The following is a 14,308-nucleotide window of genomic DNA, read 5'->3' as shown; positions in this document are numbered from 1 at the left end:
GTCAAGTGTTTGGAATAGAAATGTGTGGCAACAAAGATACTATGGATTTATTTCTGTATTTTTCAAAAGATTGAGGAATGACAAATTGTCGAATTTTAGACATCCCACTGGCCACTGCAAACTTCGGTTTTTCCGCAGTTTGATGTAATTAAGGTGTTTGATGATACGCTTGAAAAAACTAAATGATTCTTATGCTCCTCTGTGAAAGGAAAATGCATGAAAAGTAGAAGCCATTGCAATTTAAAGGAATATAAACAATTTGAATGGACAATTTACTGTTAATATCCAGGTTTTATGCAATAATGATTCTGGAATTGGATTGACTCTATTTGAACGTTCTTACAAGATTATTGATAATATTTGTTGAATTCGAAGGCAAATTGACTGATCCTTTCCTTCCCAATAATTTTTCCTCTATTTTCAAGATATGTCGGTGATAATAAGCGAAATCTAGGTGATTTAGCTATTGTTTATGCTTCCGCTTGATTATATTCCAACGTAATAATATGGTTAATTGATGAAAAATAAGCTCTAATTGTGATTTATATACATTGTAGGATGAGGAGCTTATATGATGCTTTCAAGAGGCTATTGGAATGATTTATGAGCAAGAACGACCCCTCGGAGCTGAGTGCGCGCAAGAACGAGACAAATAATGGAAGAAATCATGGCCCAGATGCGCGAGCAGGCGCGCGAGTTAGCGCAGTAGTTCGCGCGTGTTAAGGGCTGAGGCAGAATGACGCGCGAAGTGACGCGCGAGCTCGCGCGAGGCCGGTCCGGAAAAGAGTTATTTAGGGGTAAAATTGGAAATATGGAGAGAAACCCACTTAACCTATATAAAGTCAAGCTCACCCAAGGTTAAATTATCAAGGTTTTCATAGGGTAAAGCTTACTTTTGAGAGTACTTTGGCAAGAAAAAAACAAGTGTGAGAGATCACCCAAAACATCATTATTCTTATTCTCTTTTATTTTTCTTGCAATCTTCGATTATGAATCTTCTAGTAGTTTATTCCTCCATTGTTGTGAGTAGCTAAATACCTTAATCTAAGGTTTTGGTGGAACCCGTTGGGGATGACTTGGTTATTTTATTAATATAGTTGGATTTGGTTGTTAATCTCTATTTGTTCATCTATGTTTTGATTGTGGTTAGTTGAAAGGGCCCTCAATTATCCGTTCCTATTTATTATGTATCTACTTGAGAGAGAGTGCATATTTAGGTGATTGTATGAACAACATCACTCCCGGAGTATAGGCGAGAGTCATAACCGAGGGTTTAGAGGTTGGATTAGAGATAACGATACCTCGGGTGTGATCTAAGTGAACTGCAATGCGAATCTAGCTAGCGTAGCTTGAGAGAGTGCGTCTAGTAAATTATCATAATTGCTTGAGAGAGATTTATGATAGCTGGAGAGTTCATGCTTGATAGAGGCAACTAAGTCAACGCTATAAGAAACATACAACCAAGGAAATCAACAACGGGGGAAACCATTACCTTAGACCTTTATTCTACTTGTTTACAATTCAAGCATAGTTAGTTTTCAGCTGTTTATTTATTTTCAATCTTGTCTTCTTGGTGATATTAAACAGATACAGCTAAGCCTTAGTTCTTTGTGGGATTCGACTCCGGACTTTTAGACCGGATTATATTTGCAGCGACCGCTTATCCTTTTTAGGACTAGAGTTAGGCGTGATCAGTCGGCCTAAAATTAATCTTATTAAGCCTATTACTTCACTCCTAACAGCTCTATGCTATTCATGTTTTGCAGTAATAGTTCTACCTTCAAGTTTTCTAATTAGCTTCATATTCCCTATGAATAAAAATCTTGATCGGTGGATTTTCATGTTCTGTGGTAATATGAAATATAGAACATGTAGATGTTGGATCTTCGCCTTTTGTTCCAGGTTATTTTTGGAGTTGTCTTTACTCCATCAGCATACTATAGTTTGTAGTGAGATTGGGTGGATTCCTTAGCTTTTAGCTTTGATTAACCCATTTTAAGCTTATTGTAGTTCCTCCCTCGCATGCATGTGGAATTGTTTTTCGGCCAGCATGTATATACACAATCTTTTTACAATTTTCTACATATATAATCACTTTTCCGGTGTAAATCAATTTAAAACATATTCCATAGGAGAGCGGGAAAGAATTTAAAGTAAATTAGTGCATCATGAGTTCTCCAACTGTAAAAAGAAAGCACTGTATTTGAGAGAATGAATATAACATCAACTGAAGATAATGAATTTAGGAAAAATTCTTTATTTTGTCAGACAAGTCAGCCTATTTTATGTGTCTGTTAATGTGCCAGAATGATATTTTTAGTGATTAGTATCTATTAGAACACAAACAAAGAAGGGAAAGAATGGGGAAACAATTTGCTTTCACCCTACGGAGATGAATTGAACCATAATTGTTTTTTAATGTTTGCTTCGATAATAGACTGTTGCCAAAGTCTGTACGAAATTCTCTTTTATTAAATCCTGAAAGGTTCTCCCATGAAAATTGGTGAATTACATGTTATTTTGATCGATCAGTCCACATCATAAAATAATGGAATAACAAAGTAGTGCACACCAACAACCTTTTTTCTTCGCTGTACCATTACATTTGAGACAGTGACGTTACAATTTCCGTAGAGAATTATTTCTAAGAGTATTTTCGATGCCCAACATGTTCTGCATGTTGACCACGAGGGAAAGCCTGAGCTTGGTCTCTGCTTTTGCATGTGCCGATTTTGAAACTTTTTTGGATGAATCCTGTGAGAAAACACCCAAATCAAAAGTAAGAATATCACCTACTTTAGCTTTTTTAAGGCTAATCTTCGAGAGTGGTTTCTTCTTCATTGAAAATTAAGCAAAAGTTTAAGCAACTACAATTTTGGTAGAGTATTTGGAGCTGAAATCTCTAAAAATGGAGAGGGATTTTTGAAGAAGTAGAGGGATTTTTGCGGAAGATTGAAAATAGGCGTTAATGATGGAAATACTGAAGATATGCTGGGGGTACGGAGAAAGAAATGTGGGGGAAATGGGATATGGAGAGAGAAACATGGGGGAAGTGGGATTTGTACGTTAGAGTGATTTCAGGAATTCCTTAATTATCATTCAATTCATAAAAATGTAGATAATTGGTAATTATGTATATATTATGTAATTAAAGTAAAACTTGAGTAGGGAGGGTAATAAAGTTTTTAATAATGTATACCTATGTAAAAATCCCATAAAAAAATAGAAAGTATCCGTTGGGCCCACTTAGGCCCGGGACCATTAGTTCGTGGGCCGGTTCCTAAAAAAGCCCACGAAGCCCGGTCCCGCGAAGCACGTTTAAGTTGGGACCGGGCCCACTTAGGACTAGCCCACAAAGCCCACTTAGGCCCGGCCCGGCCCATATGCCAGCCTTAATTCAAAACCCACACCGGAGAGTGTAATTTTTTGAAAACAAAAAAAAATTACACTCTACACCGGAGAGTGTAATTTGCATAATGCAGTTATAAGAAAGGCTTCTATGTACATGAAATATGAACCTGTTAAGTGAAAATAGTTGTCTTCTTCTAAAGTTAATAAAAAAGAATCATAACAACTTATTCAAAAAGGGAGCAAATTCTATGTTGAGTCAACAAATGGATGGTTCAATCTTAAAGTTTTAGTCAAACTTGCCTTACAAAGATTGAACTCTAAACTTGATTTTGCAAAATAAGAGCATACAAGGAAGTTGTCGGTGGAAAAGTGAGAGGAAGTGAATCTTTATAAGTTAAAATTTAGATGCACTAAAAATATTACAATATCAAAAGACGAGAAGTTATTGAAAGAAGCAAAGAAAGTGCTACGGAGGAGCGATTAAGTCCCAAAAATTGGAAGGTTTGAGATGACGTTGTTAGTGACCTTGCCGCAATCTGCGATTTCATAGTTATTCTCAAGGGCACGTGCCTATGTGAATTCGGTGAGTATTTACTTCAGTTAGGATGTGATTCCATTAGATCTGGTTTACTTTGTTTAAAATTTCCTTTGTGGCAATCTATATGTTGGTGTAATGTGATCGTATTTGTTGAAAGACTTCCTTTTTTTTGGAAATTTTTAGGGCTATCTTGTAGGAAGACTGTAGCAGATTCAACTGCACCAATTCAGGAGAAGGCTCTTGATGTCTTCATTTGTCACTTAAAATGTTGATGCTGAGGCTGGGAGGTATACTTCATTTTAGTTTTATTTTGTTTCATTTGAAGAAGTAGCAGATATGTGAAAGAAGTATGTGATGCAACAGTGGCTAAATGCATGATCGGGAGGCCAAAGACAGATTATTCTCAATTGTTGTTTCCTGTATTTGATGTTTTCGTCCAAAGTTATAACCTTCGGCTAATGGCTGCAGTTTAATAGGATGGGTTTGACTGATTTAGTGGGTGTTCTAGCCAATTGCTAAGTACTACTGAGGATCTAACTAAGTAATTGTAGTCTGTAATTCAGATTCTTCGTTTTTGTTTTTATTGAAATGGTTGGCTAAATCCTCAATTTTGTTCCTAGAAAAATCGTTGCTATATTTTGTTTTTTTTTATTGTAGCTTTTCTTGTGCGTATATTATCTGCCATGGAGTCTAGAAGCTTTTTGAGGGAACTGAAATCACTCGACAAAATTTTGTTGATGGGGGGTGGATGTCAATTTCCTTTAAAAGGGTACGGGTTGGTATCTAATGTTTGTACCTAGCAGCGTGGGTGCTTGTGTTTTCCACTTGGAAAACTGGAAAATGCAATTTCTTCGGATACTGTGATTCTAACGTGTGTTGATATTGTGATTCTAATATATTGATGAATGCTACTCTATGGTGTTGAGTTAAATAATGGGACTTCCTCGAAGAACTTAGTGTTACCCAAATTCCTAAGGAAGTGATCTTCGTCACTTTGCTCTCTATTACCCATCCTCATGTTCAATTTACACAATCGATTTAACTTAAAAGCAGTGGAAGTTGCAATAGCTATGTCTATGATAAGTTGGATATTGATGTAGGGGTTTCTATAAATTCCTATTTAGGCCCTAGGAAGAAGATGTGGTGGTAGCATGGTCGCAGGTTTCTAAGAAATGTTTGTGTGAAAGGCGATGCTCTTTTTTAGTTAGTAATGAGTGAGTTAATTTTATTGGCGTGTTCATTTGACCTTCATAACCCCGTAACGATAAGACACCTGATTTTGGATTGAAAAATTCAGAGTTATGGTAGATCTTACCATTTTAGTTAGTGAAACAACATTCTCTTTGTTTGAAAGTGTTTAATACAGCCTTGTTTGTCATTATATGTTATGAACCTGTATTGTTGTAGGTAGTTCCAACGTAATTATGAGCAAACGTCTACCTTATATTGTGCTTTAGTTTTTAGTTCTCACTTCTCTGTAGTATATATGAAATCACTGAGACTTTATTTCCTTTTAACTTATCATAAATAACTTATTATCTACTCTAAGCACATATATTGCTTGGTGGTAAAAGCGTTCTTCTTTGGTAATTGTCATATGAAAATTAGTTAACTCTAAAGTGCTATTCGGGTATTCTTTTGGTCATCATCAATAAACTAAAGCTGACTTCTAAGTAAATAATAAGTTCAGCAGAAAAAAAGTTGATCATTTGCTGAAACTCTCATTTATTGTGCTTATAAGCACACTAAAATGAATAAATTAAATAGGATTCTGCTAGGTTCTTCATTATAACTTCTCTGTGTTTATGACGTTAAGAAACCTATATGTTTTCTTGAAAAGAACATATGCATGCCATTATAATGAAAGAGTTGATACTAAAGTAAAAGGTCAAAACTCTTAATCTTACTGAATTAGGTGAAGATTACATATCATGTTTGGAAGAGTTTATAGTAAGGTATGAATTACAAGCATATTTCCTTTTTAATTATAGATAGTCAAAGAGTATTTGGTTAGAATACATTAACTGTAAGGTATTTTAGAAATACTCATTACGGATATACTGGAAGAAGTAAGCTCCTTGTTATTTTTAACCGTCGACCTTAACACATTCAATGATTCAAATGTGTGTGTAAGATTTCTAAAAGGTTTTTAATTTTTCGTTTCAAATATAAACTCATTAAATTTCAAAGTAAGATCATATTTTGTCAAGATTTTTCACGTGAGAGAGAGGGAGCGAGAGAAGTAATAGGTTATTTTTCTTTGGAACTGTATTAGAACAGTTCACGATTGGTGTCATGACATGTGCAGCTTGTGTAAATTCTGTTGAAGGTATCCTTAAAATGTTTCCAGTAGTAAGAAAGGCAGTAGTTGCTTTGGCTACATCACTAGGCGAGGTTGAATACGAACCATCCATAATCAGTAAGGACGATGTAGTGAATGCAGTTGAAGATGCTGGTGTTGAAGCTTTCTTAATACAGAGCTTTATTCCTCTAACATACCTCTGCTTTACCCTTTATTACTTTGGCAGTGTGGTCCCTTCCTAATGGGTGATTGGCTAAAGTGGGCTTTAGTGACTATTGTCCAATTTGTCATTGGTAAGCGTTTTTACGTTGCAGCAGGAAGAGCACTTCGAAATGGTTCCACAAACATAGATGTCTTAGTTGTAGTGAGAACAACATCTTGCTATGTTTACTCTGTACATGCACTACTTTATGGTGCAAAAAGACGTCAGATGCTATCAAAAAGTCGTAGAACTGACTCCACTATATTGCTTGTCAAAGATAAAGGTACAAGTATTCGGAATTTCTTTTATTGTTTCAATAATAGTGCCTATCAGGTTTTTTTATACTACTGGCAAATGTATGTAAACAAGCAACAACTTCTCCCAAAGTGCAAAAACCAATTCTGATAACAAAGGACTCACTTTGAAGTTATGTTTGATCTGTCTATAGGTGGAAGAGTCGTAAGTCAAATAGAAATAGATGCTTTGTTGACTCTACCTGGTGATGTACTCAAAGTGCTTCCTGGTGCAAAAGTTCCGGTGGGTGGCGTGGTTTCAGATCATGTTAACAAGAGTATGGTCACTGGAGAATCTGTTCAAAGAGGTGAATTCAGTAGTCATTGGTGGTACAATCAGTTTACATGGTTCGCTCACATACAGGCTACAAATAACACAGTCTTGAGTCAGATTATATCTCCCGCTGGGCGCTGGTTCAGATGTCAAAAGCTCCTATTTATGTGAGTATTATTTGGCATGTCTTTTGTCAAAGTAGTGTCATGGCTCTTGCAAAGTAACTGTTTCAGCGGTGTACAACTTTATTATATTTGCTTGCTCTAGGACTAATTACCGACGGCCTTGGAAAAGCATCTATATATATATATAAAGGAGGGAATGAAAAAGATACTTGGCACCTCTCTTAGACTAGGATTGTCATTTATCTTTTTTCTCCTTTTTTGGCAATTTTTCTTTATTCATCTCATTCATTCTATATATTTGTTTTTTTTAAATAAAGTCTCACTCACTATATTTAATAGCCCACTAAGCACTAAATCAAAAAGACATTGTAACTGTTGAAAGTTACAAAATAATTTAACGTTTGAATGTTATTCTTTTGAAACCCTTAATCTTCCATGTAAACACTATATATTCTAAACAGTAAATTTTTATGAGAATAAATAATAAGCTTATGAGAAGAAACGTAATAACTTGGAAAATAGGAAGTGCAGATTCATGAAGGTGTGCTGGAGGTATCATTTGTTATGAAATCCTGATTTATCTTTTCATTTCACATCTAGAGATTTTATTGGTTCATGATTTTATATATATATATATTTTCATTCCCTTCAATTGAATAACTAATAACTTTACTTTTCAATTTTTTCAAAGGCTTGAGTAGTTTTTCTTTTCTATATTATCTCCTCTTTATGTCTTTGGGAAGAACGAGTGTAGTCTTTATGGAGAAGGAAGTGCATAAACAAAAAAATAGAAGGTGTGAAATGGTGCAAGTGTCCTAGGTAGTTTCTAATACGCATATGTATAAAATTAGGATATTTTTGTGCAAATATATAAACTGAGATACTCTATTGCTCTTGGGTAAATATATGCAAGAGGAGTAGAAATACGTAAAGGAGCAACTTGATATATTATGTTTACAATGATTGGTTATCTTTATGTGACTATGTCAAAGGCTATGAGGCAGGAAAGAAAAATTACACAACGGCAAAAGAAAAGAAAAACTACACAAAGGTATGACTAAAATTCTATTATTTTTTGTTTTTGTTTTTGACATGGTAAATGCATAAATGTACTATGACATTGATAAAATAAAGTATAAGATAGCAATAGCTTTTGAGAAAGGATAACGGGTCAATTTATGAGATGTAGTAGTTAAAAGTTTTTTGTTATATATATATATATATATATATATATCTCGTAGATGATTGAAATTTATATCGGCTATTTTAGTTTTGCTTCCTTATCTTCTTTGAAGTCCATTCTATTACTCCCTCTGGTCCAGTTTAATTGATTTTTTGTCTATTACATCGGCTATTTTAGTTTTTTATCTTGATTCAGGTAACTTCTTTTTCCTTCTGATTTCAAAGGAGATTGGGACTTCTAATAGTTCATTCTCAATTTCTTTCTTTTTTGTTTGTGTTGAGTGGGATGCTGACTTTTCTTATTTATTTTAAAATTGCAGGCAACGTTTTTTGTTGTATATTCTCCTTTTAATCTTTTTATGTGCTTGCTATTTTAAGCATTTGATTTTTCTCTCATTGGTGTTCAGGGAATAAGTGAGAATTAAAGAGGTAGAGAGTACTCTTCTCATACAAAATGAGAATAACTACTAATGCTTTATATGTCTTTCAGTAACATTCATAAAAAGGATTCATATTTTTTATTTTCTTGCCCTTCCATTTTTATTTTATTTTTGTGCAGTTTTATTTTAAAAAATCACATCAATAATGCTTTGTTTCTCTTTAGTACATATCATTATTATGCCTTTAAATCTCATTGGTTACCTATGGTTATTACGCATTGAGGTTCTTTGATTACTTGCTATCTTTATTTTAAGAAATTAGAGAAGAAGAAAGAGGACTTTTGTATTTCTTTATTTCTAAATAAATGCGTAAGGAGTAATAATGGAAAAGGAAAAAGAAAAAGGAAAAATGAAAAAGGAAATAGAAGAAAAAGGTAACTGAAATGGAAAAGGGAAGGAAACAACTAGAGAAAATATTTGTAAAATTTGATTCCGTTGATTTGTGTCACAGATTTGATTTTACCCTTCTTCTTTTAATTTCTTTCATTATATTGTCTTGGGTAGGTCTAAAAGATTAAAAACTCGTAAGTGGTGGAAAACCAGAAAAAGAGTCATAAAACTAATTTGTCAAATGAAAAATGGATTAAGAATTTGAAGTTTAATCTGTTGTATTTGAAAAAAGGAGTTTTGTCTTTTTCCTTCTTTTTTTTTTTGGAAAAATGAACGGGTAAGAATGTAAGAAAGGAAAAAGAAATAGAAGAAAAAGGAAAATGTAATTGAAAAGGGAGGGAAAGAATTAGAGAAAATATTTGTAGAATTTGATTTCGTTTATTTGTGGATATATTTGATTTTACCTTCTTTTTTTTTTTAATTTTCATTCTGTGTTGTTATTATCTTTATATTGGGGAGGTCTAGAAGACTAAAAACACTTATGTGATGAAAAATTAGAAAGAGGTTTTAAAACTAATTTGTTAGATAAAAGGTGGATTAAAATTTAATTTATTGGGTTCGAAAACTGTATGAATCTTTAACATATTCGAATATTAGTATAGGGATTATTTTGTATGTCGATAAAGTTTTTAACAACCGCGCGAAGCGCGGGCAAAATTAACTAGTTTATGAATAGAATTCACCAATTCTAAGAATGTCCAGATAGGAACTAGACTTAGTACGTATACACTAGACTTAATACGTATACAACCTATCACCAAAGCGCAAGATAAAAATTGTTTGACTAGTTATACAAAGGACTTGAAATTTAATATTACAATTGAAAGTATACTATACTAGAAAAACCAAACACAGTCGCAAATCGTCTACTTCAATAGAAAGATCTATTGAATCATTAATAGTCTCTTGACCACTCATCTTAAGAACCAAGAAACTTAATTTTAAAAAAATTAGTTTAGTGCACCCAATAATTTATTAAATAGATACTTCATCTGCTACTGTAGATAGGCTGAAATTTTTGGCCTCATTGACTTCCATTTCATGCTACATGAGTCAATACAAAGTAAAAGATATCAACTAAAAATGGTAGATGCATTAACTCATTTCTCCAATAATCTACTCGATCAAAAGCTCTAGAAGAATAATGCTGAAAGCATAGACACCATTGCTAATAAATGTGGACTTTCAATATTGCCACGAAGGACTATATCCCAAATAACACATCAGAATGTGTACCTGAAACGCCTGTATTATAACTCCTCCACAAAATTGATCTTAATATACTCTATAAAAAATTATTCACTAAAATGATATAAATTTTTAACTTAATGCGTTCGGGCCCGGGCTTAGCACGGGGCATCCTCCACTAGTATCTGATATAATCGATAGCCCAAATCGATAAAAAGATATTGGATTATCGATATTAGTTTATTGGATAAATAGTTCGATAACGGTTTAATGTTGCCTAATTTTATTAACGGTTTAATCAATAGTCCAATAAGCTTTAACAAAATTATAATTTTACCCACTAAGTATATAAAGTCACCTTATAGCTTCATTCTCTCATTTTTTAAGTTCTCTCGGCAGTTAATCTTCTTCAGACCTTAATCCTTAAAGCAAGTTTTGAACTTTTTCTGAATTTCTTATCTTTGCCTTACAAAGATTGATCTCTAAACTTGATTTTGCGAAATAGAAACTTACAGGGAAGTTGTCCTTGGACAAGTGGGGGCAATTGAAACATTATAATATGAAATTTGAATGAAGTAAAAATTTTACAATGTCGAAAGATGATAAGTTGTTGAAAGAAGCGAGAAAATTGCAACAGGAAATGACATTAACAGTAACATCGCTGCATTCATTATTAATACTATGGGCAAAAAGCAGAAGTTGTTACTGCACAGTGGCGGACCCAGGATTTCAAGCAAGCGGGTTCAATAAAAAATAATATTAATACCGACAAGTAAGATTTGTCTGATGCCCTTTTTACATTAAATTCATAATGCTACCACAAAATGAACAACTTAAAAAAGTTGCAGTCAACATCCCTTTTTTCTATAAAAGAAAGTTGAACAATTTTTTTTAAATATTTAACAAAGACCACTTACTTTAAGTAAATATATTAACAATTTATCTATTTAATTTAAGAATTTTATTTCAAAGAATTTCACCTTTGTTACTTTAACTAAAAATCTATTTACCCAGTTTAGAAACCTTCTAGACTCTAGAAATTGGGAAAAATCTAAAATCTGTAACGAAAAAAGTCAGCTAATTTACAAACAAAAGACAACGAAAAAAATAAAGAGTTATGACTTAAACTAAACCAATACAAATTTATGAGAGAAGAGAGCTTATATGGTAAATTAATAATTTTAATGTAACATAAAATAAACAATTTAAGTTGAACTAACAAATTATAAATAATTTTATAGATTTCACTTGCATATTTTAGAAAAAATAATGTAAGATTTCATTTTTGTTTACCTCGAAAAATGTGAGTAACAACTAAAGATAATTTATGGTTTTAAAGATATGTGATTTATTCTAATACTAGTGAATATACAAGTAATATTAGGTTTAAATGAGAAGAATTGATGAACTAAACCAATATTGTTAGAGCATAGGGACCTCGAGCTTGATTATCCCGGGGGCCTCGAGGTGAGTTAAGAAATAATGAAGTATGAACAATAAAGAAGAAACAATAAAGCTGCAGAATAATTATGGAGCACAATAAGCGAGAAAAGCAGAGTGGAATGTTCTATTGCTGAGTATCAGATGTCTTTTACAAAGATTGTGGTCCCCTTTATATAGAAGGGGAAAACCCTAATACGGTACATTTCCAATTATGACAAAGAATTCTATTGGTACAGCTGTATAACAATCTAGTACGGACTTGTACTATTTCGTACAAATCTTATCCCTTATTTCATACTCTGACCCACGTGTCCTTGAGAAATTCCCGCTCTTTTTTAGTGTCATCGAAATTGTACTGCCCTCGACGAAGATGACGCCGGGTCTTTGATTTTCTCGAGGTACGCATTTTCCAGTCAGCTCTGGTCTTTACTTCGTGCTGCCCGAACTCGAGTCCCGGGGTTCCGTTGAGTCTTCGAAATCGAGCTCTCCGATTTCGACCGTATACAATTTTGTAGAAAAGTTTGATCCTCATAAAGTAAAATAAACTGTAAAATATTTCCTACTAGATTTTAGTAAAGAGATGAAATGTAAAACAAAAATAAAGTACAAAAATAAAGATAAAAACTAAAGCTCATAGAGGAAAAGGAAGAATCAACTAACAAGGGTAACTATTTATTAGTCCCTTAAGCCTACAAAAACTACGAAAATATGCAAAAGAAGCTGCCCAAGGGTTGCAGCCGAGTTTCGAACTCACGACCTACACTAAAGTTGGAACCCGTTTGACCATCTTTCTAAAGGATCATCTTCAGTCAAGTGTGTTCAACAAAGGGTTATATTTATATTTTACAGAATTTAACCTATATAAAATACCAAATTTTTCAACGAAGCGGGTTCATATGAGCCCTTTTGGCTCTAGGTGGGTCCACACCTGCTACTACAGCATCGACTTAAATACCAAGAGTCAAAGACACGTACACCTCCTGAGAAAATAACTATGGATCGCTTGACTGGAATAATATAATGGATCCACCTGAATGCTCTACGAACACTTCTTACATTCTCCATCCAGGTTAGAAGATACGATTCTCCGTGCATTATCGCTTTCACCTTGTGTCGCAGAGTTATCTCTCATTTTAAATAGTCAACTTCCTCTACGCTTTCTCTTAGAGGTAGCTTTTAATACATCTAAGGATCATCCTCTGCCTTCTGCTTTGGGTAACGAAACAGATGTACTGCATCCACTTTAATTTCTATCTATGAAAAAGGTGAGTATGACGCCTTCTACGCTTACTTTTCCACTACTAAGCCATCATTTTGTGCCATCTAATTAAGGACCACCTAACTTGGAGCCCATATGGATGAGCTTGTTTTAAGTAACTTTTAAGCCAAAAGTCATAAGTTAGGAATTCTAGCTTTTGGCTTGTTTTTGTCATTTTAGCTTAAAAACAAGTGCTTAAAAGCACTTTTTTTACTTTATCCAAACACTACAAAATGACTTAAAAACTATTTTGGCTTAAAAGCACTTAAAATACGCAAATCCAAACGGGCTCTTGGTCTTAGGTTCAACGTCAGCAGTACCCGGTGAACTACGTAACAAAGACTCCGAAATAGTTATGCCTAAAGGTTCGATCGTTTGGTTTTCTGTCCGTCGAAACACTAATTATTTCCTTTGGTTCACCTTAATTTTAACGGCCTATTTCCAATATATAGGTCGTACACCAACTACAAAGTCTGCTCCAATTATCGGCCAGTTGCATGCGTTCAAACTATGCACCGCTGAAGAAAGTTCCAATCTGCAAATTTTGCTTAGCAAAGAGATTTGAATATGAACCGCCTGCATTTTGCCGTGGCAGTGGGACAATAAAACTTCTCATCAAATACCTACCAAACTGCGTAATTTATTTCTTGGAAACAGTGTGGAGTCCAAATAGTACTTCCGAACATACATTAGAACGTATAATAATCTTTTTGCGTTCACATCACTTGGTATAAAGTATGACAAAGATTTAGCAAAAAGAAGCTTTGGTATCTACACCTTTAGAGTTCTACGGGAAGATGTACCACTGGATAAATACCTGCACCCTACATATGACAAACCAAGAAATATACAGCTGTACTTTTATGATAACTGCAATGAGCTGGCACATAGGATGGCATGTTCCGACAGAATCCACAAATCAATAGTGAAAGAATTTATGGATATATTATCAATAAATTCATACTCTGTGTTTTTACGATCTTTGCTACATATATCGAACCTTCAAGATTTCCACATATCCCTCAAATACGACTTAAATTTGGACCAGAGAGTATATAATTTGCCGACTTCATCTAAAATTGCAGCAATATGGACCGAGGAAAATGATAGCGCAGCCTTTAATGCACCACATTTTCAAATTTACCCTCGCACTGATCGAACACAAATAGTGAATTACTATTATGTCTGTTATAATGCATTGCAATATCCGCCATTGTTTCCGCTAGGGCAAAGTGGATGACATTGTGGTATTAAGAAGCTCCCAGCAAAGTGTCCTACGTACTTAAGAACTGCGCATCACGAAGAGGTACCAAGTATAAGAA

The 14,308-nt window shown here is 33.9% G+C and overlaps 1 protein-coding gene across 2 annotated transcripts; it reads left to right on the top strand.

Moving 5' to 3' along the window:
* Positions 1 to 3,469: 3,469 nt before the first annotated feature.
* LOC109240756 (copper-transporting ATPase RAN1-like) lies at positions 3,470 to 7,367 on the top strand. Of its 2 annotated transcripts, XM_019407435.1 has the most exons (4): positions 3,470 to 3,934; positions 4,073 to 4,176; positions 6,418 to 6,676; positions 6,842 to 7,367. In XM_019407435.1, the coding sequence occupies exons 3-4, from the start codon at positions 6,433 to 6,435 to the stop codon at positions 7,129 to 7,131; spliced, it is 534 nt and encodes a 177-aa protein (XP_019262980.1). In that variant the 5' UTR covers positions 3,470 to 3,934; positions 4,073 to 4,176; positions 6,418 to 6,432; the 3' UTR covers positions 7,132 to 7,367. The 2 variants fall into 2 exon arrangements, with proteins under 2 accessions (XP_019262980.1, XP_019262979.1); XM_019407434.1 differs by having other exon boundaries at positions 3,471 to 3,934; positions 4,073 to 6,676.
* The last annotated feature ends 6,941 nt before the right edge of the window (positions 7,368 to 14,308 follow it).

The sequence above is a fragment of the Nicotiana attenuata genome, unplaced genomic scaffold (genome assembly GCF_001879085.1).
Source record: "Nicotiana attenuata strain UT unplaced genomic scaffold, NIATTr2, whole genome shotgun sequence".
Classification (NCBI taxonomy): Eukaryota; Viridiplantae; Streptophyta; class Magnoliopsida; order Solanales; family Solanaceae; genus Nicotiana; species Nicotiana attenuata.
The sequence above is the reverse complement of the archived record's forward strand: the minus strand, read 5'-3'. Positions and strand labels throughout refer to the sequence as shown.